Source organism: Pteronotus mesoamericanus, unplaced genomic scaffold, assembly GCF_021234165.1.
Source record: "Pteronotus mesoamericanus isolate MK-2021 breed Mesoamerican mustached bat unplaced genomic scaffold, CSHL_Meso_final contig_226, whole genome shotgun sequence".
Classification (NCBI taxonomy): Eukaryota; Metazoa; Chordata; class Mammalia; order Chiroptera; family Mormoopidae; genus Pteronotus; species Pteronotus mesoamericanus.
In genome coordinates this window covers 306,139-327,057 of record NW_026555093.1, presented here as the reverse complement: position 1 = coordinate 327,057, position 20,919 = coordinate 306,139, and the positions used below count along the sequence as shown (strand labels likewise).

The window sequence follows — 20,919 nt, the reverse complement described above, 5'->3', positions numbered from 1 at the left end:
CTCTGGTACAACATGAAATGCTCCAACAATCACAATATAAGAATTTCAGAAGGAGAAGAGAGAAAGGAGCAGAAAGTGTATTTGAAGAAATAATGTCTGACTTTACTAATATGGGGAAGCAAACAGATATTCAGGCCCAGGAAGCACAGAGAATTCCAAACAAGATGAACCAAAAGAGGCTCACACCAAGACATATTGTAATTAAAATGGCAAAAGTTAAGGATAAAGAGATCGTCTTTTTTTTTTCTTTCTTTCTTTCTTTTTTTTTATTTATTTTTTAATTAATTTATTTACTTTTTAATTACATTTGTCTCTGCCTTCCCCCCACTCTTTCCCTTGCCCCCTCCCACCTTCCCTCCCTCAGCTCTTCCCCTTTGGTTTTGTCCATGAGTCCTTGCTATATGTTCCTTGACTTTCCCCTTCCCTTCCCTTTCCCTGCCCTCCCCTTCCCTCTTGTCTCTGTTGATTTCCTTTCAGTGTTGCTGGTCATATTTGCCTTGCTTCTTTGCATTGTTGGTTAGGTTCCGCTTATAGGTGAGATCATATGGTATTTGTCTTTCGCCCCCTGGCTTATTTCGCTTAGCATGATGCTCTCCAGTTCCATCCATGCTGTTGCGAAGTTTAGTACTTCTTTTTTCTTTCTGCTGCGTAGTATTCCCTTGTGTATATGTACCATGATTTTTTGATCCAATCATCTACTGATGGGCATTTAGGTTGCTTCCAACACTTGGCTATTGTAAATTGTGCTGCTATGAACATTGGGGTGCATAGGTTCTTTTGTATTGGCGTTTTTCTGTTCTTAGGGTATAGTCCCAGCAGGGGAATCGCTGGATCAAAAGGCAGTTCCATTTTCAGCTTTCTGAGGAAATTCCACACTGCTTTCCATAGTGGCTGCACCAGTCTGCATTCCCACCAACAGTGCACTAGAGTTCCCTTTTCTCCACAGCCTCGCCAGCACCTGTTGTTTGTGGATCTGTTTATGATGGCCATTCTGACCGGTGTGAGGTGGTACCTCATGGTGGTTTTGATCTGCATTTCTCTAATGGCTAGTGATGCAGAGCATCCTTTCAAATGCCTCTGGGCCCTCTGTATCTCCTCCTTAGAAAAGCATCTGCCCAGGTCCTTTGCCCATTTTTTGATTGGATCGTTTGTCTTCTTGGAGTCAAGTCGAGTGAGTTCTTTGTATATCTTGGAGATCAAACCTCTATCTGATGTATCATTAGCAAATATATTTTCCCAAATGGTTGGCTCCCTTTTCATTTTGCTGATGTTTTCTTTAGCCGTGCAGAAGCTTCTTATTTTGATGAGGTCCCACTTGTTTATTCTTTCCTTTATGTCCCTTGCTTTAGGAGACATATCAGTGAAAAAATTGCTGCGTGGGATATCTGAGAGTTTCCTGCCAATGTTCTCCTCTAGGACTTTTATGGTGTTGCGACTTATATTTAAGTCTTTTATCCATCTTGAGTTTATTTTTGTGTATGGTGTAAGCTGATGATCCAATTTCAATTTTTTGCATGTAGCCGTCCAGCTCTCCCAACACCCTTTGTTGAAGAGGCTGTTATTGCTCCATTTTATGCTTCTGCCCCCTTTGTCAAATATTAGATGTCCATAGAGACCTGGGCTTATTTCTGGGCTTTCTATTCTGTTCCACTGGTCTATGGGTCTGTTCTTGTGCCAGTACCAGATTGTTTTGAGTATAGTGGCTTTGTAGTAGAGTTTGATGTCTGGTATTGTGATCCCTCCTACTTTGTGTTTCTTTCTCAAAATTGCTGCGGCTATTCGAGGTCGTTTATGGTTCCATATAAATTTTTGAAATGTCTGTTCTATTTCTGTGAAATACGTCATTGGTATCTTAATAGGGATTGCGTTGAATCTATAAATTGCTTTTGGTAGTATGGACATTTTAAGGATATTAATTCTTCCAATCCATGTGCACGGTATATGCTTCCATTTATTTGTGTCTTCCTTAATTTCTTTTTTCAATGTTGTATAGTTTTCTGCATACAGGTCTTTTGTGTCTTTGGTTAAATTTATCCCTAGGTACTTTATCTTTTTTCGTGGTATATCGAATGGTATATTTTTCCTGATTTCTTCTTCTTCTATTGCATTGCTGGTGTACAAAAATGCCTTTGATTTCTGAATGTTGACTTTGTATCCTGCTGTTTTGCCAAATTCACTTATTAGGTTGAGGAGTTTTTTGGTAGAGTCTACAGGGTTCTCTATGTACACTATCATGTCATCTGCAAACAATGATAGTTTTACTTCCTCCTTTCCTATTTGGATGCCTTTTATCTCTTTCTCTTGTCTGACCGCTGTGGCTAGGACTTCCAATACGATGTTGAAAAGAAGCGGTGAGAGCGGACATCCTTGTCGTGTTCCCGATCTTAGTGGGAAAGCTTTCACTTTTTGCCCGTTGAGTATGATATTGGCTGTAGGTTTTTCATATATGGCCTTTATTACGTTGAGGAATGCCCCATTGATTCCCATTTTGCTGAGTGTTTTGATCATAAATGGGTGCTGTACCTTGTCAAATGCTTTTTCTGCATCTATCGAGATGATCATGTGGTTTTTGTCTTTTCTTTGATTTATGTGGTGTATCACGTTTACTGATTCGCGTATATTGAACCATCCCTGCATCCCTGGGATGAATCCCACTTGATCGTGATGGATAATCTTTTGAATGTATTGCTGGATGCGGTTTGCCAATATTTTGTTGAGGATTTTAGCATCTATGTTCATCAGCGAAATTGGCCTGTAGTTTTCTTTCTTTGTAGGGTCTTTATCTGGTTTTGGGATCAGGGTGATGCTGGCCTCATAGAAGGAGTCTGGCAGTCTTCCCTCCTCTTGGATTTTTTGGAATAGTCTGAGAAGGACAGGGGTTAGCTCTTCCTTAAATGTTTTGTAAAATTCTCCTGGGAAACCGTCTGGCCCTGGACTTTTGTGTGCTGGGAGTTTCTTGATGACTGCTTCAATTTCCCCAACTGTTATCGGTCTGTTCAAGCTTTCTGTTTCTTCCTCCTTCAGTGTTGGAAGATTATACTTTTCTAAAAATTTGTCCATTTCATCCAGATTTTCAAATTTCTTGGCATATAATTGTTCATAATAGTTTCTGATGATCTTTTGTATTTCTGTGGTATCAGTTGTTATTTCTCCTCTTTCATTTCTGATATTATTAATTTGGGTCCTCTCCCTTTTTTTCTTGATGAGTCTGCTCAAAGGTTTGTCCACTTTATGAATCTTTTCAAAGAACCAGCTTCTGGATTGGTTGATCCTCTGAATTGTTCTTTTTGTCTCTATGTCATTCAGTTCTGCTCTAATCTTGACTATTTCCTTCCTTCTACTTGCTCTGGGATTTATTTGTTGTTGTTTCTCCAGTTCTTCAAGTTGTAGTGTTAGGTCTTTTATTTGAAATGTTTCTATCTTTTTAAGGTAAGCCTGTATTGCTATGAACTTCCCTCTCAGGACCGCCTTTGCTGTGTCCCATAGGTTTTGGACAGTTGTCTGTTCATTTTCATTTGTTTCCAGAAATTTTTTTATTTCTTCTCTTATCTCATTATTGACCCATTCATTGTTTAAAAGTGTACTGTTCAGTCTCCATGAGTTTCCAGGTTTTTGAATTTTCTCTTTGAGTTTGATTTCGAGTTTCAAGGCCTTGTGGTCTGAGAAAAAGTTTGGTATTATTTCAATTTTCCTGAATTTACTGAGGCTTGCTTTGTGTCCTATCATGTGGTCTATCTTTGAAAAACTACCATGAGCATTTGAAAAGAATGTGTATTTTTCTTCTTTGGGATGTAAGATTCTATATATGTCAGTTAAGTCTCTTTGATTCAGTGTTTCATTCAGTGCCACGATATGTTTATTAATATTTTGTTTGGAAGATCTGTCCATTTTGGACAGTGGGGTGTTGAAATCCCCTACTATCAGTGTGTTGCTATCTATATCTTTTTTGAAGTCATCCAACAATTTCCTTATAAACTTGGGGGCTCCTATATTGGGAGCATATAAGTTTACAATGTTGATGTCTTCTTGATAGATTCTTCCTTTAAGTATGATAAAGTGCCCCTCTGGGTCTCTCTTTATGGCCTTTGCTTTGAAATCGACTTTGTCTGATACAAGTATGGCAACGCCAGCCTTTTTCTCATGTCCATTTGCTTGGAATATTATTTTCCATCCCTTTACTTTCAATCTGTGTAGGTCTCTTGCTCTGAGGTGGGTCTCTTGTAGGCAGCATATGTGTGGGTCATGTTTTCTTATCCATTCAGCTACCCTGTGTCTTTTGATTGGGGCTTTTAGTCCATTCACATTGAGAGATATTACTGATAGACACTTACTCATCTTTTCTCTTTGTACTTGTGTTCCTCTCTGTCTCATTCTTTTCCTTCATCTGCTTAAACCAGTCCCCTTAGCATATCTTGGAGTGCTGGTTTGGTAGAGATGTATTCTTTTAGCTTTCTTTTGTCTGGGAAACTCCGTATTTCTCCTTCTATTTTAATGGAGAGCCTAGCTGGGTAGAGCAGCCTTGGCTGTAGGCCCTTGATTTTCATGGCTTGGAATATTTGTTGCCATTCCCTTCTGGCTTGGAGTGTTTCTGTTGAGAAGTCAGCTCCTAGGCGTATCGGGGACCCCTTGTATGTTACTTTCTCCTTCTCCCTTGCTGCCTTCAGGATTCTCTCTTTGTCTTTGACATTTGCCATTTTAATGATGATGTGTCTTGGAGTGGACCTCCTTGGGTCCTTCTTGAGTGGGGTCCTCTGTTCCTCCTGGATCCATGAGAGCCTTTCTCTCCTCAAATTAGGGAAATTTTCCATCATTACTTTTTCGAGGAGGTTCTCTATTCCCTGCTCCTCTTCTTCTCCTTCTGGTATCCCTATTATACGGATATTATTGCGTTTCAGGTTGTCCTGCATTTCCCTAAATGCCTCTTCATTCTTTTTGAGCCGTTTTTCCATTTCTTGCTCTTTCTGGGAGCTTTTTTCTACCTTATCCTCCATCTCACTGATTCGATCCTCAGCTTCATCCAGCCTGCTTTGGATTCCTTCTACTGTGTTCTTCAATTCAGAAATGGTATTCTTCATATCCTCTTGTGTCTTCTTGATATTTTCTATGTCCTTTTCCAGGCTGATATAGTTTGCTGTAAGATCCTGATAGTTTCTCTGCAGTTTCTCATAGTTATCTTTGAGCTGGCTGAGTTCATTGAGCTTCCTTAGAACCATTGTTTTAAATTCCATATCTGATAGTTCCCTTGCCTCTATTTCATTGAGCTCTCTCTGTGGGGAGTCCCCTTTTCCACTCATTTGGGGAGAACTTCTTTTTCTTCCCATTTTTGTGAGAGTCTGTTAAGTATTTTTGTCCTTTACTTTTCTTTCTGGGCTTGCCTCTGATGATGTCAGTTGTTGACCCTATAGGGCCTTGGGTTGTTTGTTTGAGCCTTTCAGGAGTCTAATGCCTGTGTCTGACTCCTGCTTGGAGCAGCTCTGTGACCCCTTCGGTCAGGGCTGGGCTATTTTTTGGGATCTCTCTGCGCTCTCACGAGAGCTCCTTGAGCGCGTTCCCAGCGCGGCAGGGTCCCCCACCTGCCTGGGCTCGCATGTGTTTGCCCCAGACCAGGGGGCTTATTCGCGACCTCCCGTGCTCATCTGACCTCCCTGGCACGCGAGCTTCGCGGCACTGGTCAGTTTAGAGTCTTCTATTGTGTGTTTTCCCCGCTTTTGGCTCTTTGGGTGCGTTGCTTGCCCTCGCCAAATGGGGACTACGGAAATGGGAGGAAATCAGCTCTCTGGTTAATCCTGTTTCTGGTTTCTCCTCCAGGGACTCTGGGCAGCTCTACTAATTTTTGGGCCGCTCCGCAATCGCGGCGGGCAGGTCAATTTATGCCTACCCTTGCCCCTCTGTGCACTCCCTCGCAGGCCGTATGGGTGCCAGTCTGTGTGAGGCCTTGCCGGCAGGTGCAAGCATTCGCCAGCCCGCGTGGGTCACACACACGCTCGCCAACCCTCGCCAGTCACTCGGCGCAAGTGTGCGCGCCTGCTCTGGGTGTTTTGGGGGTGTCTATGTTTGCTTTTCGGCTTTTGGCTCTTTGGGGGTGTGGCCTCTTCCCGAGCAATGGAGACTTCGGCAAGGAGAAGGAGTCAGGACTCCCCGGTTCCTCCTCCCGTTCTTTCCCCAATGCCTCTGTTTCTAGTCTCCCCTCAGGGGCCTCTGGGCAGTTCTGTGACCCCTTCGGCTGAGGATCCAACCCCTGTGCGGACTGCGTTTCAATCGCAGGCAGTCTGGTTCCTGCGCGCCCCGCTTCTGCCTCTTTGGGGTCGCGCCTTTCCAGCCCACAATGGAGACTACCGAACGGGGAGGGAGTCGGGACTCCCCGGTTCCTCCTCCCGTTCTTTCCCCAACACCACTGTCTCCAGTCTCTCCTCAAGGCTCTCCCAGACAGTCTGCACTCAGCCCCGCAGGTCACACGCGCACAAGCTGTGTGCGGAGCGCACAAAAGGCAGGTTAATTGATTCCCTTATGCCTGAGCGAGATGGTAGCTGCAGAGTGGGAAGTGCGTTATCACCCGGGCTCCGCCAGCCGCAGAGTCAGTTCTCTTCACAAAGTTTTCCTCACCAGTCTTTTCCCAGGCACCAGCCCACCCTGCTGCCGCCTGTACCCAGCGATCAAGGAGGGTGGCTGCCGCTGCAACTTTTGCGTTTGCCCTTTAAATGTCTTTTTGCATCCCCAGCCACTTGTCTCTGGCAGAGAGCGCCCCTAAGCTTTTTGGGGTTGTGGTTTGTCTGTATTTTCTCGGCTTTAGCGGCTGTAGTTTAGGGGTTCCTGTTTATGATTCAGACCCCGTTCTTCTCGGGGGGACGCTAACTGGCCGTTTCAATGCCCCTCTGGTGCCAGTGCCCGTGCGCACCCAGCCCACCCTCTCGAGCCTCCACCGCAATTCTCACCCATTGGGATGTGTGAGAGTCGAATCCGCTGTCCGCAGCACCAAGGCTCCTCTCCCACTATCGCTCCACTGCTTTCATGTGATTACTCCATTATTTAGTTGCAATTCCAGTTTGGTTTTGGGAGGAGGTCAGCGTGACTCCCTTTCACTCCTCCGCCATCTTTTTTTTCTCAAAGAGACAGTCTTGAAGGCAGCAAGAATGAAACAATTCACATACAAGGGAAACCCCATAAGGCTAACGGCTAATTTCTCAGCAGCAACTCTATAGGCCAGAAGGAAATGGCAGGAAAGAGCTAAAGTGCTGAAAGAAAGAAACCTACAATCTAGAGGACTCTATCCAGCAAGGTTATCATTCAGAATTAAGAGTGATAAAGATTTTACCAGACCAGGAAAAACTAAAAGGGTTCACCACCACTAAATCAGCTTTATAGGAAATGTTAAAGGGTCTTATTTAGGCAGAAAAAAGGGGCATAACCAGAAATAAGAGGGTACAGGAAAGGAAAAATATCTCACTCTTAAATGCAAATATATAATAAACACAGTGAATCAGCCACTTAAAATACCAATATTAAGGTTAAAATACAAAAGTAGCAATGTAAACTATGACTATAATAAATATGGAATGCACAAAACAAAAAGATACAAAATATGACTTCAAAAACATAAAACATGGAGGGGGAGTAAAAATGTAGTGCTTTTAGAATGCATTTGACCTTAAATCCTTATCAGCTTGAAATAGACTGCTATAGATACAGATGGACAGGTATGAACCTCATGGTAATCACAAACCAAAACTTCATAGTGTCTACAATAGACATATTTAAAATAGGACTCAGATTGAAAGTCAACTTTAAAGCAAAAAGTTTCTAGACATAATATGGAAATGTTATAATAATAAAAAGTCAATTCAATAGTCAGATATAACATTCTAAAATTTGTATTAACCTAATAATATAGCTTCAACATACATAAAGCAAAACTTGGCATAATTAAATATAGAAATAGATAAATTCACAATCACATTTAGAGAAGACTGATTTAAAGAACACCCAAACATCTATAAGTATATAGAAGATTTGAACATGATTAATAGAGCACGCCCAACAACTGCAGGTTTAACATTTTTTCAGGTTCACATGGGACATTTAATAAGTAGACCATATGCTGTGCCACAAAACAATAAATTTTAATGAATTCAAAACATAAAACATATAAAACATGTTCTCTAATAAATTAAACATTAACTCAATGAGAAGGTTAACTAGAAATTAAGCAACACAATTCTAAACAATGTGTTGGTCAAAGATGATATATTTTTAACCAAATGAAAATGTAAACATGATGTATTAAAATGTGATATATAGCTAAAGCAGTACATAGAGAGAAATCTTGAAGAGGAAAGAATGACATTGTAAGGTATCAGGAGTTATTGTAAAGCTATGGTAATTAATAGTGTGACGTTGATACAAGGATAGGCAAATATGTCAATGTAATCTCCAAATTACAAGATTAGTTTAACATTTTTTAAACCATTATAATTTGTCAATTAACAAGATAAAGTAGAAAAAACATGTAGCCCTCTCATTTCATGAAAAGAGTGCTTAAAATTTAGCACCCACTCATGATTTTAAAACTTTTAGCAAATTAGAAAGGAATTCCCTTATTCTGAGAAACAGTATCTACAAAAATCAACACCAAGCATCATATTTAATTCTGATCCATTGAAAGCTTTTTCTGCAGATTAGGAAAATTTTTATCATCACTTCTATTCAGTACTGTACTGGATGTGCTAAAGCAATAAAAAGATATAAAAGGTATAAAGGTTGGAAAGGGAGAAACAAAACAGTCCTTAGTTACAGATGATATGAATTGTATACATAGAAAAAAATTAAATATCTACATGTAAATAATTAGAATTAACTAAGAAGGTTAGCAGGTTTGTGAAATGCAAAATCAATATACAAAAGATAATTATATATCTATATAATAGCAAAGACAGGTAGAAAATAAAATTAACAGCACATCCCATTTACAATAGAATAAAATAGTCACAAGTACCTAGAAATAAGTATAACCAATTTTTTCAAGACCCCTATGGAAAAAAATTGGAAATTTAATAGGAAACTTTAAAGAAGAGTTAAATAAAAACCAAGATGTCCGCGTACATAAACTTAAAAATGCAGTATTGTGGAAATGTAAATTATCTCCAAACTGATCTATCAATTCCATACAACACAAATGAAAATCTCAACAAGTCTTTTCTCTTGTAGAACTCAACAAGCTGATTTTAAAACAAAAGGCCAAGAATAGCCAAGACCTTCTTGAAAAAGAATAAGGTGGGAGGGATTGCTGTATAGCATACTGAAACTTGATTTATAACAAAGGTGTTATAGAATAGCAGTTTTCAATAAAAGTTGCTGGAAAATTTTGATACCCACATGGAAAAACATTAAATTGGTTGCCTAACTCAGACACAAAAGTCCACTCACATTGGTTTGCAAGTCTAAATGTGAACATAAAATCATAAATCTCTTAGATGAAAAAAAGTGAATATCTTAATAACCTCAGAATTGGGGAAGAAAAAGAATTGACATCAAGATGCAAAAAGCAGTAAACATTAAGGATTTTTTTATAAAGTTCACCACATTAAAATTATGAACTTATGCTCATCAAAAGATAACAAAATAGAATTAAAAGATTAGTCACAGAATAAGATCTGTTTGCAGCATAAATAGCCAACGAAAGACTCATATCAAGACTATATTCAGTACTTCTTTGAATCAATAAGAAAAAAAGCAGATTATCCAATAGTAAAATTGGCAAAACAAAAACAAAAAAAAAACCCAAACTCACAAATAAACAAACCAAGTTTGGATAGGCATTCCACAAAAGAGGAAATCCAGTGGCTACTGGATAACGAAAGATGCTCGACTTCATTACTAATCATGGAAATGCAAAGTAAAACAACAGACACTGCTGTGCAACCAACAGAATTGCCAAAATGTAAAAATACAGTTAATATCAAGTGTTTGTGAAAATTTGGATCAAATTGAACTCTCCTGCATTGCTGATAAAAATGGGAAATGGTGCAAAAGCTTTGGAAAACAGTGTGGTAGTATCTAACAAAGCTGAACATCTGCATACTCAGCAATTTCACTCTTAGATATGTGCCCAACAGAAATGCATATATATGTTCAGCAAAATACACTTACAAGAAGCAGAACTTTGTGTAAGCACCAAAAATCAGAAACAACTCCAATGTCCATCCATTACTGTGGTATATTCACACAATAGAATACTATACCACAATGGGAAAGAACAAACTATAGATACACACAATGTACTTGAATCTCACCACAATGCTGAGTGAAGGAAGTCAGAATCCAAAGAATGTATACAATGTGGTTTCATTTACATACTTCAAAAACAGGTAAAACTAAACTATATTCTTTAAGGATGTATACATAAATAGTATGATTATGAAGAAAAGCAAAGATAATTATCATAAACATTAAAATGGTGGTTGCTTTTGGTGGGGAAGGAGAGGATGTGATTCGAAAGGTATATACAGTGAGTCTTCTGGGTTGTTGGCAATGTTCTTAATCTGGATGATGGTTGCATTTTTGTACCAAAAGCATTTGTCGTGTGCACTTTATTGTACAGTTTTAGTTCACGATTTTAAAAGAATTTTTTATGTAAAGAAAGTAGATTCAAGGACTGAACCCTGAAACTCTTTTATATTTAAAATATGTTTATAAACCCTACATCCATTAAACATTCAAGAAAGAGTTTTTGAGCACCTACCATATGCCAGGCACTTGATCCAGCTACTGGGAATATGGCAGCGGGCAGAACAGAGAAAAACCCCTGATTTCATGGAACTTACATACTAGTGAAGCCTGGAGTGAATTTGTCAAGGAGGATGGGGTAGATAACTACACAAATGTTTCTTAGATGTAGAGTAAGATGAGGACATAACAAAATTGACTATTGGCTTTGATAAGTCACTCACATGATTTGGATACCAGCTAAATATGGATGAGCTTCATCTAGACCTCTTTTGTGACCTCCTAATCTCTGTGTATTTGCCGATTTAATACACCTAGATGTCCTGTGTATCCAAAACTGTAAAACCCAACCTACTCCTCATCTAAGGTTCTGTATCTCAGTGAATTGCATCATCCTCCACCCATTTGCCCAAATCAGGAACCTAAAAGTTATCTTTAATCCCTCTGTTTCCCCTCCCTTCCTCATTGCACTTCCAATTCATAATCTATTCTACAAAATGTATCTCAAATATAGAGAAGGCTAGAATGTGAGGTGTTTCTACATACCGAGCCCATGAGAACATTGCTTTTCCTCTGTTTTTTTTTTTTTCTTCAGGGCTCAGAATGGAAATATCCTTCAGTTCAAGAAGGTGATTTTCCAGGAATTTACTGATGGCTCTTTTACTCAGCCCTTATATCGTGGAGAACTATATGAACACTTGGGACTCCTGGGTCCATGTATAAGAGCAGAAGTTGAAGACAATATCATGGTGAGTTGAGGACAGTGGAATCACAAGAAAATTAATCTTGTATATTTTTTGTCTCTGATTATCAAAATAATGTATTCTCGCTTTTGAACATTTTTAAATAAAGAAAATAAAGAAATTGAAAAATAATCTTATAATTACCATTTTGGTGTATGTTCTTATCTTTTTTTCCAATGTATTCTTCTATTTATGTGTTCAGAATTATAGAATTCTATTATTTTTTTTTTTACTAAATGCATGTCATAAACATTTCTTATGTCATTTAAAGACACTTCCTAAGTATCTTTTTAAGTGATGGCATAATAGTTTACTACATAAATTTATTATCTACTTAACCATTTACTTTGAATAAGCTTTTAGATAGTTCTTTTTCACTATTTAAATAATCTTGCAATCACAACTCTTTCCCTAGGATAAAATTCTAAAAGCACAATGTACTCAGTACATAAATATTTTAAGATTTTCTGTACTGAATTTTCTGTTTATGTCCTTTGCACATTTGACATTTTTGGAGGGAGTGCTTTCCTTATTAATTTGTGTTACCTCATATATAGATAATTGATTTATTAATGATCATTGATCATTTCAATGAAAAGTAATTTTCTGAGTTTGTATTCTCTTAATTTTATATGTAGTGGTTTTTAAATTAAAACAGATTTTATATTTTAGGAAGTGACCTGTAAATCTTTCTTTTTTGCCACTTTCATAGCTTGTATGTTTATAAAACTCCTTCCCTATACAGAGATTTGTTTTCTTAAAATCACCTGTACTTTATTGAACTTTCTTTTACAGTTTAATTTCTTAACATCTAACTTTTAAACCTGTCAGTAATTTCTATAGACTTAGAAGCTATTCTAGTACATTGTGGAAACCAAAGTTCAAAGTAGTTTTATTTTGTCCCAAAAATAGTCATTCATTGCCCAATTGATGGTTTACATAAAGGATATAGAAGGATCTAAACTTGGGGTAGTGAGTGAATTTTTTCTGCTTTGATTTTTATTTTACTTTTCATATGTCCCATGAAATATGTATCATTTTTTTTAAATCTGGAAACTAGTCTTTTAACAGATTATATGCATTCATTCTGGAAAACTTTTAAACGATTTTATTTATAGAGAGAGGGGCAGGGAGGGAGAGAAACATCAATGTGTGGTTGCCTCTCATGCACCCCCTACTGGGGACTTGGCCTGCAACCCAGGCATGTGCCCTGGCTGGGAATCGAACTAGCAACCTTTTGGTTTGCAGGCCAGCACTCAAGCCACAGAGCCACACCAGCCAGTGCTCACTCTGGAATCTGTCATGAAGAACCTTAACTTAAGTATCAAGTGCTGAGATTATGGTCTCTTAAACCCCCTACAGCGATATTTTCCTTTTTACTTTGGAATTGCTTTTTAGGAATAGTATTTAGGAATTTTCTTTCTTGCAACTTTGAGTGCATGTCTTAAAATTTTTTAATCCAAAAATTCCTCATAGTTTCCTCTATAGAGCTTTAGGTTTGGACTCTAACAACATCCATCCTATGTACCACTTCCTCTGGATATTAAAATATGGATAAAACCCCCCAAAATAGACATTACTATTAGAGATATAAACACTAAAATACTTGCATTCTTTTTTAAAATTTTTTGTTCTGCAGGTAACTTTCAAAAACCAGGCCTCTCGTCCTTACTCCTTCTATTCTAGCCTTATTTCTTATGAGGAAGAGCAGAGGCAAGGAGAAGAACCTAGAAAAAAGTTTGTCAAGCCTAATGAAACTCAAATTTACTTTTGGAAAGTGCAACATCATATGGCACCCACTAAAAATGAGTTTGACTGCAAAGCCTGGGCTTATTTCTCTGATGTTGATCTGGTAAGCAAGTCTACATTGTGCTGGCCACTTTCTGATTTAGAAGAAATGATCTTTGCAATATCTGCTAAGAATTTTTGACATTTATCCTCGGCATAATGGGAAGCTTTAAATAGGGAAGGTTGCATCATATTTGTGTTTTAGAAATACTATTCTGTAATCTACTGAGGATGATGAATTGTTCTATGAGAAGATGAAGAGTAGGCTGGAGTAGCTTAAAAGTTGATACCAATCCACTCTGGTTCATAGGTAAGAGAGCTTATACTCATGGGATTGATATCTTCCCTCTCAGGAAAAAGACATGCACTCAGGCTTAATTGGACCTCTTCTGATCTGCCGCGCTAACACATTGAACTCTGCTTATGGGAGACAAGTGACAGTGCAGGAGTTTGTTCTGTTTTTCACTATTTTTGATGAGACCAAAAGCTGGTACTTCACTGAAAACATGGAAAGGAACTGCAGGGCTCCCTGCGATATCCAGATGGAGAACATCACTTTTAAAGAAAATTATCGCTTCCATGGTAATATATCCCACACCCAAATATTACTGTGAAGTGCAGAATGAACTATGACACATGAGCCTTCAGTCTGAATTGTATGAATTGAGAGTATGTGTATGGGAGTGGAATCCTCCTAGAAATCAATATTTTTGACTAGAGTGGAGGAAAAGAAACTTCTACAATAACAGCCTTCTAACTATCTTCTCCTTCTTCAGCAATCAACGGCTATGTGAAGGATACTCTACCTGGGTTAGTAATGGCTCAGGATCAAAGGATTAGATGGTATCTGCTCAGTATGGGCAGCAACGAAAACATCCATTCTATTCATTTCAGTGGACACGTATTCACTGTACGGAAAAAAGAGGAGTATAAAATGGCAGTCTACAACCTCTATCCAGGTATGAGCTAGTTTGTGGTCTTTCTTCTACCTACTCTACTTGTTGAGTATTTACTTGAAATGGTCTAGAGCACTGGGGATATGATCAGGGAACAAAGCAGGCAAACTTCCTGTTTTCGGGTAACTTACTTTTCCCACTAACTTTACCCTACAGAGAGATAATAAACAATTTAGCAAATGAACATGAAAATTTCAGATACAGATAATGTGCCATGAAGTAAATAGAACAGAATAAATGAATAATATCATAGCACTTTCCTAGGAAAAAGGAGGTGTTTCTTTCCATCTCAAATCCCTCATAACACCAGTAGTTATCCAAGGAGTGATTTATTTATGTCTATTACCAATGCATTGATTAAGCACTACTTACAAGGGTGATCAAAACGCAACTTCATTTTAGTTCTCTACTGTCCCTTTAAAACAGATTTAATAGTGGGAACAAACTTGCCCTATTTCTGCGTAAAACTTCTGTTATGACCAGTGACTTTTCTGCTCATTCTTATCTTAAGAAATAAGCAGTCCTCTGGTCACTTTACATCACAGATATAGTTTGTCAGGAATTACAATGTCCACTTTAAGATATTTATAAAATTTCTGAACTTGACTTAATGTGAATCTGTCCTCTCCTAATCTGAGCTTGCACCAGGTTGGAAGCTTGCATTGGGAAAGGGAGGCACGGGTGGGTCCCCTGTTTCTATAACTTATGCTTATTGTACTTCCCCCAACTCCTTGCTGGAAGCTGCTTTGAACTCCAGCACGTAAAGGGTCAAGGTAAGGGACAGAATAGCCACTGCTATTTACTTACAACGGGCACCATTGTTGTAAGGAAGCTTCACACTTTGCACACCTGGCAGATATTTAAAATTGACTCATCTTGCAGACAACTTTCAGGGAGCTCTTCAGAGACTCCCTTTTGGGACCCTCTCTCATGAAATCCCTTTGACCTGGTTAGTTCCACCTTTACTCCAGGTGGTTGGCCACTCATTCCTCAAACCCTCAGCATTCACTTCCAGCTTTCTGCTGCTAGGGTTTCTTTAGCCCTCAAGGCAGCCTTAGTAGACTAGATCTGGAGTACCTCCCTGACTTTTCTCGCCCAGGGAGCCTGCATCTGGTCAGTGAGAAACAAACCTGTGGCTCTGAAAAACCCTAAGAGAACAGGTCTAATGCAGTAGCTTCCACCTGTCCCTACCACCAAAGCATTCTGTTGCCCTCTCTCTTATTTCCCAGGATGGGGAGTTGTCAGAACTCAATCTCTAGTGTCTCCAACCTGTAGGGGTCAGGTAGCAAGCACTTTGGGTTTCAGGGGTCTAATAGTGGTGGAAATGACTTAGGTAGATTTCTGTTGATATTCTACATAAGCCAAGTGTCTCTTGTTTTTTTAGTGAAAAGAAATTTTTTGTTCCTTTTGTTTCTGATAAGGTGTTTTTGAGACAGTGGAAATGCTACCATCCAAAGTTGGAATTTGGAGAATAGAATGCCTTATTGGCAAACACCTACAAGCTGGGATGAGCACTCTTTTTCTGGTGTATAGCAAGCGTGAGTAGCAATGTGGGCAGAGATTCCCTGCCTACTCAGCCTACATCTGTACAGCTTTTCTCCCTCCTAGAATGGTTGCCTTTGTCAAGACAGAAATACAAGTTCACAGTTATTATCAAATCTGAATTGAATATTGCTGGTAGAAATCATAAGAGTCTTCAGAGGAGGGCTTGAAGCTTTGAATACTTTGAACCTGAAGCTCTAAATAAAGGGTGGGACAAAAGTAGGTTTATAGTTGCAGGTACATAAAACATAGTTCATTCTTGTATTATTATTTATTAATTATCGTATTATTTTCCATACAAACAACTGTAAACTCACTTTTGTCCTACCCTGTATATAACAAACTGGTGCTAAAAAATATCTCTTCAGGAGGAAAGACTCCCAGACTCTTTCTATGAGGCCAGCATCGCCCTGATCCCAAAACCAGATAAAGACCCTAAAAAGAAGGAAAACTACAGGCCAATTTCTCTGATGAACATAGATGCTAAAATCCTCAACAAAATATTGGCAAACCGCATCCAGCAATACATTAAAAAGATTATCCACCACGATCAACTGGGATTCATCCCAGGCATGCAGGGATGGTTCAATATACGCAAATCAGTAAACGTGATACATCACATAAATAAAAGAAAAGACAAAAACCACATGATCATCTCAATAGATGCAGAAAAAGCATTCGATAAGGTACAGCACCCATTTATGATCAAAACACTCAGCAAAATGGGAATAAATGGGGCATTCCTCAACGTAATAAAGGCCATATATGCAAAACCTACAGCCAATATCATACTCAACGGGCAAAAACTGAAAGCTTTCCCACTAAAATTGGGAACACGCCAAGGATGTCCGCTCTCACCCCTTCTTTTCAACATCGTATTGGAAGTCCTAGCCACAGCGGTCAGACAAGAGAAAGAGATAAAAGGCATCCAAATAGGAAAGGAGGAAGTAAAGCTATCATTGTTTGCAGATGACATGATAGTGTACATAGAGAACCCTGTAGACTCTACCAAAAAACTCCTCAACCTTATAAGTGAATTTGGCAAAACAGCAGGATACAAAGTCAACATTCAGAAATCAAAGGCATTTTTGTACACCAGCAATGCAATAGAAGAAGAAGAAATCAGAAAAAAAAATACCATTCTATATAGCAAGAAGAAAAATAAAGTACCTAGGCATAAATTTAACCAAAGACACAAAAGACCTGTATGCAGAAAACTATACAACTTTGAAGAAATTAAGGAAGTCACAAATAAATGGAAGCATATACCATGCTCATGGATTGCAAGAATCAATATCATCAAAATGTCCATACTACCCAAAGCAATTTATAGATTCAACGCAATCCCGATTAAGATACCAATGACGTATTTCACAGAAATAGAACAGACATTTCAAAAATTTATATGGAACCATAAACGACCCCGAATAGCCGCAGCAATTTTGAGAAAGAAACACAAAGTAGGAGGGATCACAATGCCGGACATCAAACTCTACTGCAAAGCCACTATACTCAAATCAATCTGGTACTGGCACAAGAACAGACCCATAGACCAGTGGAACAGAATAGAAAGCCCAGAAAGAAGCCCAGGTCTCTATGGGCATCTAATATTTGACAAAGGGGGCAGAAGCATAAAATGGAGCCATAATAGCCTCTTCAACAAAGGGTGTTGGGAGATCTGGACAGCTACATGCAAATAATTGAAATTGGATCATCAGCTGACACCATACACAAAAATAAACTCAAGATGGATAAAAGACTGAAATATAAGTTGCAACACCATAAAAGTCCTAGAGGAGAACATTGGCAGGAAACTCTCAGATATCCCACGCAGCAACTTTTTCACTGATATGTCTCCTAAAGCAAGGGACATGAAGGAAACAATAAACAAGTGGGACCTCATCAAAATAAGAAGCTTCTGCACGGCAAAAGAAAACATCAGCAAAATGAAAAGGGAGCCAACCCTATGGGAAAATATATTCACTAATGATACATCAGATAGAGATTTGATCTTCAAGATATATGAAGAACTCACTCGACTTGACTCCAAGAAGACAAACGATCCAATCAAAAAATGGGCAAAGGACCTGGGCAGATGCTTTTCCAAGTAGGAGATACAGAGGGCCCAGAGGCATTTGAAAGGACGCTCAGCATCAGTAGCCATCAGAGAAATGCAGATCAAAACCACCATGAGGTATCGCCTCACACCAGTCAGAATGGCCATCATAAACAGATCAACAAACAACAGGTGCTGGCGAGGCTGTGGAGAAAAGGGAACCCTAGTCCACTGTTGGTGGGAATGCAGACTGGTGCAGCCACTGTGGAAAGCAGTGTGGAATTTCCTCAAAAAGCTGAAAATGGAACTGCCTTTTGATCCAGTGATTCCCCTGCTGGGACTATACCCTAAGAACAGAAAAACGCCAATACAAAAGAACCTATGCACCCCAATGTTCATAGCAGCACAATTTACAATAGCCAAGTGTTGGAAGCAACCTAAATGCCCATCAGTAGATGATTGGATCAAAAAGTCATGGTACATATACACAATGGAATACTACACAGCAGAAAGAAAAAAGGAACGACTAAACTTCGCGACAGCATGGATGGAACTGGAGAGCATTATGCTAAGCAAAATAAGCCAGGGGGCGAAAGACAAATACCATATGGTCTCACCTATAAGCGGAACCTAACCAACAATACAAAGATGCAAGGAAAATAAGACCAGCAACACTGAAAGGAAAAGAAACCAACAGAGACAAGAGGGAAGGAGGGAGGGGGGCGGGGAAAAGGAAGGGAAGGGGAAAGTCAAGGAACATATAGCAAGGACTGATGGACAAAACCAAAGGGGAAGAGCTGAGGGAGGGAAGGAGGGAAAGGGCAAGCGAAAGTGGTGTGGGGGAGGCAGAGACAAATGTATTTGAAAAAATAAATTAAAATAAAATTTAAAAAAACAAAAAAAATTAATTACTGTAAAAAATATATCTCTTCACTTTCACAACTTTTTGAAGCTCCAAGATCTCCAAGAGCAGATTTTGAAACTTAATTTTGGTTCAATTACTAAAGGTAACATAGATATCACTTGGAAGAGCTTGAGATTTAACCCTAAACAAATAACAAAACCACTGGTCTACTTATGTATGGACCCTAGTATCCTCAGCTGAAAAATGTGAATAGTTCTAGCACTTATTTATTGGGGTGAATTAAATGAGATTATACAATAAAATATTTTATGTAATTCTTGGCATATAGTAAACACTAAAAAATATGAGTATTTGTTGGTATTTTTCCATTTTTATTGACTTGCATTTGTGAAGCTTGGTTTTCTGCACTTCTAGCTATTGTGTTCCCCTCATTTGATTTCAGAGTGTCAGACTCCACTGGGAATGGCTTCTGGACGCATTAGAGATTTTCAGATTACAGCTTCAGGACAATATGGTAAATATTAATATTTTCTCTCTAAAAACTGATTAATTATACCTTTCTTTTGTTAGAGAAGTTCATTAACTAATCCATCTCCATCTTCTATTAATTTTGCTCCATAGGTGCCTCTCAAGTCTGTTTTCTCTTCATTTCCCACTGTTACCATCTTAATTTAGGCCACCATCACTCCTTACCTGGGAAAAGCCACTGCCTCTTTAAATGTTCTGCCTGTCTTCAGTGTTGTTCCCTCTGAGTCCATTTTCTTCACTGTAACAGGAAGCTACCCTCTTCTATGAGAAGTGATAGTTAACCTTGAACAGGATCTATAGAGAGTTCTCAAATGTTGTTTTAGGGCAGGGGTCAACAAACTGCAACCTGCAGGCCAGATCTAGCCAATCACCTGTTTTTGCATGACCTTCAAGATAAGAACACTTTTTCTATTTTTAAATGATTGGGAAAATACAAAAGAAGACTAATATTTATTGACATGTGGAAATTATATGAAGTTCAAATGTCAGTATCCATAAATAAAGTCTTACATTAGCACCCAGCCACATCCATTCATTTACAATCATATGGCTGCTCTCACTCTACACTAGCAGTTAAGTAATTACAACAGAGACTAGATGATGTGTAAAGCTGACTCCTTTACAGAAAAAATTTTGCCAACTGCTGTTTTACAGGGAAAAAATTCCTTTGAAAAAGAGGTTTGAGTGTTATACACCAAAATAGTATTATTTTTCTCTGAGTGGAAGGATTATTTTTTTCTATTTTTATGTTTACTTATATTTTATTCTTATTTTTCATTTTCTAACTTTTCCAGAAAGAGGGTACATTGTGTAATAAATAAATAACATTTGGTAGTGCTGGTAACACATTCCAGTATCAGCTAATTAGACTTGCTAAAGATCAACAAAATTATTAAATTTTAGAAAATAAAAAGGACAACAAGGGCAAGGAAAAAACTAAGGTAGTTAGTAATTGATACTACTGTGCTTTATGCCTTTATCTTCTTCACAGCTAGGATTAACTTTTCTCAAGAGAGTCATTTTATTCCTGTCTAGAACCAACCCAGCTGAATCTAATCTCTCTCCCCTTTCTTGGTCAAAGGACAGTGGGCCCCAAAGCTGGCCAGACTTCATTATTCTGGATCAATCAATGCCTGGAGCACCAAGGATCCCTTTTCCTGGATCAAGGTTAGAAAATACATCACTTATTCCTCTTGCAAGCTCACAGCACTATAGACCTCTTTTATATATTTCCATCAAACTCCAAGTAACAGATGAGGAAAAAACTCGGGAATAGAATTGAGCATGCTGATGTGTTTTATTTATGTTTTTCATCTTTTACTCAGATTAGAACATCTGAATACTTTCTACAACATCAAACTCACCACCTCCCAAGATCGTGCATTCTCTTATTTGATGTCTCCAACTGCCTAGGTGTCCTATAGTCCTGCAATCTCTTTATTTTAACCCAAAAATAAATGGCTCAATCTCCCATCACACAAGCCAAAAAAAGTTGGCTTCTTTATTTTAGAAGACTGAATCCATCTTCTTCACAAATTCTATACCACCGAGTAATAAGAAACACTTACTAAAGTTAGTCCAATCTTGTAAACTAACACTTCTTCTAGAGCAGCACTGTGCAATAGAAATATAATACCAATCACATGTGTAATTTTACATTGTCTAGTAGCCACATTATAAAAAGAACATGTGAAATCATTTTAATAATATATATTTTTAAAG

The 20,919-nt window shown here is 38.4% G+C and overlaps 1 protein-coding gene across 1 annotated transcript in view; it reads left to right on the top strand.

Annotated features, from left to right (window-relative positions):
- Positions 1–20,919, top strand: part of F8 (coagulation factor VIII) — a 207,744-nt gene that overhangs the window by 140,783 nt on the left and 46,042 nt on the right. Inside the window, exons 15-21 of the mRNA XM_054572236.1 lie at positions 11,315–11,468; positions 13,102–13,314; positions 13,604–13,832; positions 14,027–14,209; positions 15,628–15,744; positions 19,112–19,183; positions 20,279–20,364. Of these exons, the coding sequence (XP_054428211.1) occupies positions 11,315–11,468; positions 13,102–13,314; positions 13,604–13,832; positions 14,027–14,209; positions 15,628–15,744; positions 19,112–19,183; positions 20,279–20,364 (1,054 nt within the window). The remainder of the gene's footprint in view (positions 1–11,314; positions 11,469–13,101; positions 13,315–13,603; positions 13,833–14,026; positions 14,210–15,627; positions 15,745–19,111; positions 19,184–20,278; positions 20,365–20,919) is intronic.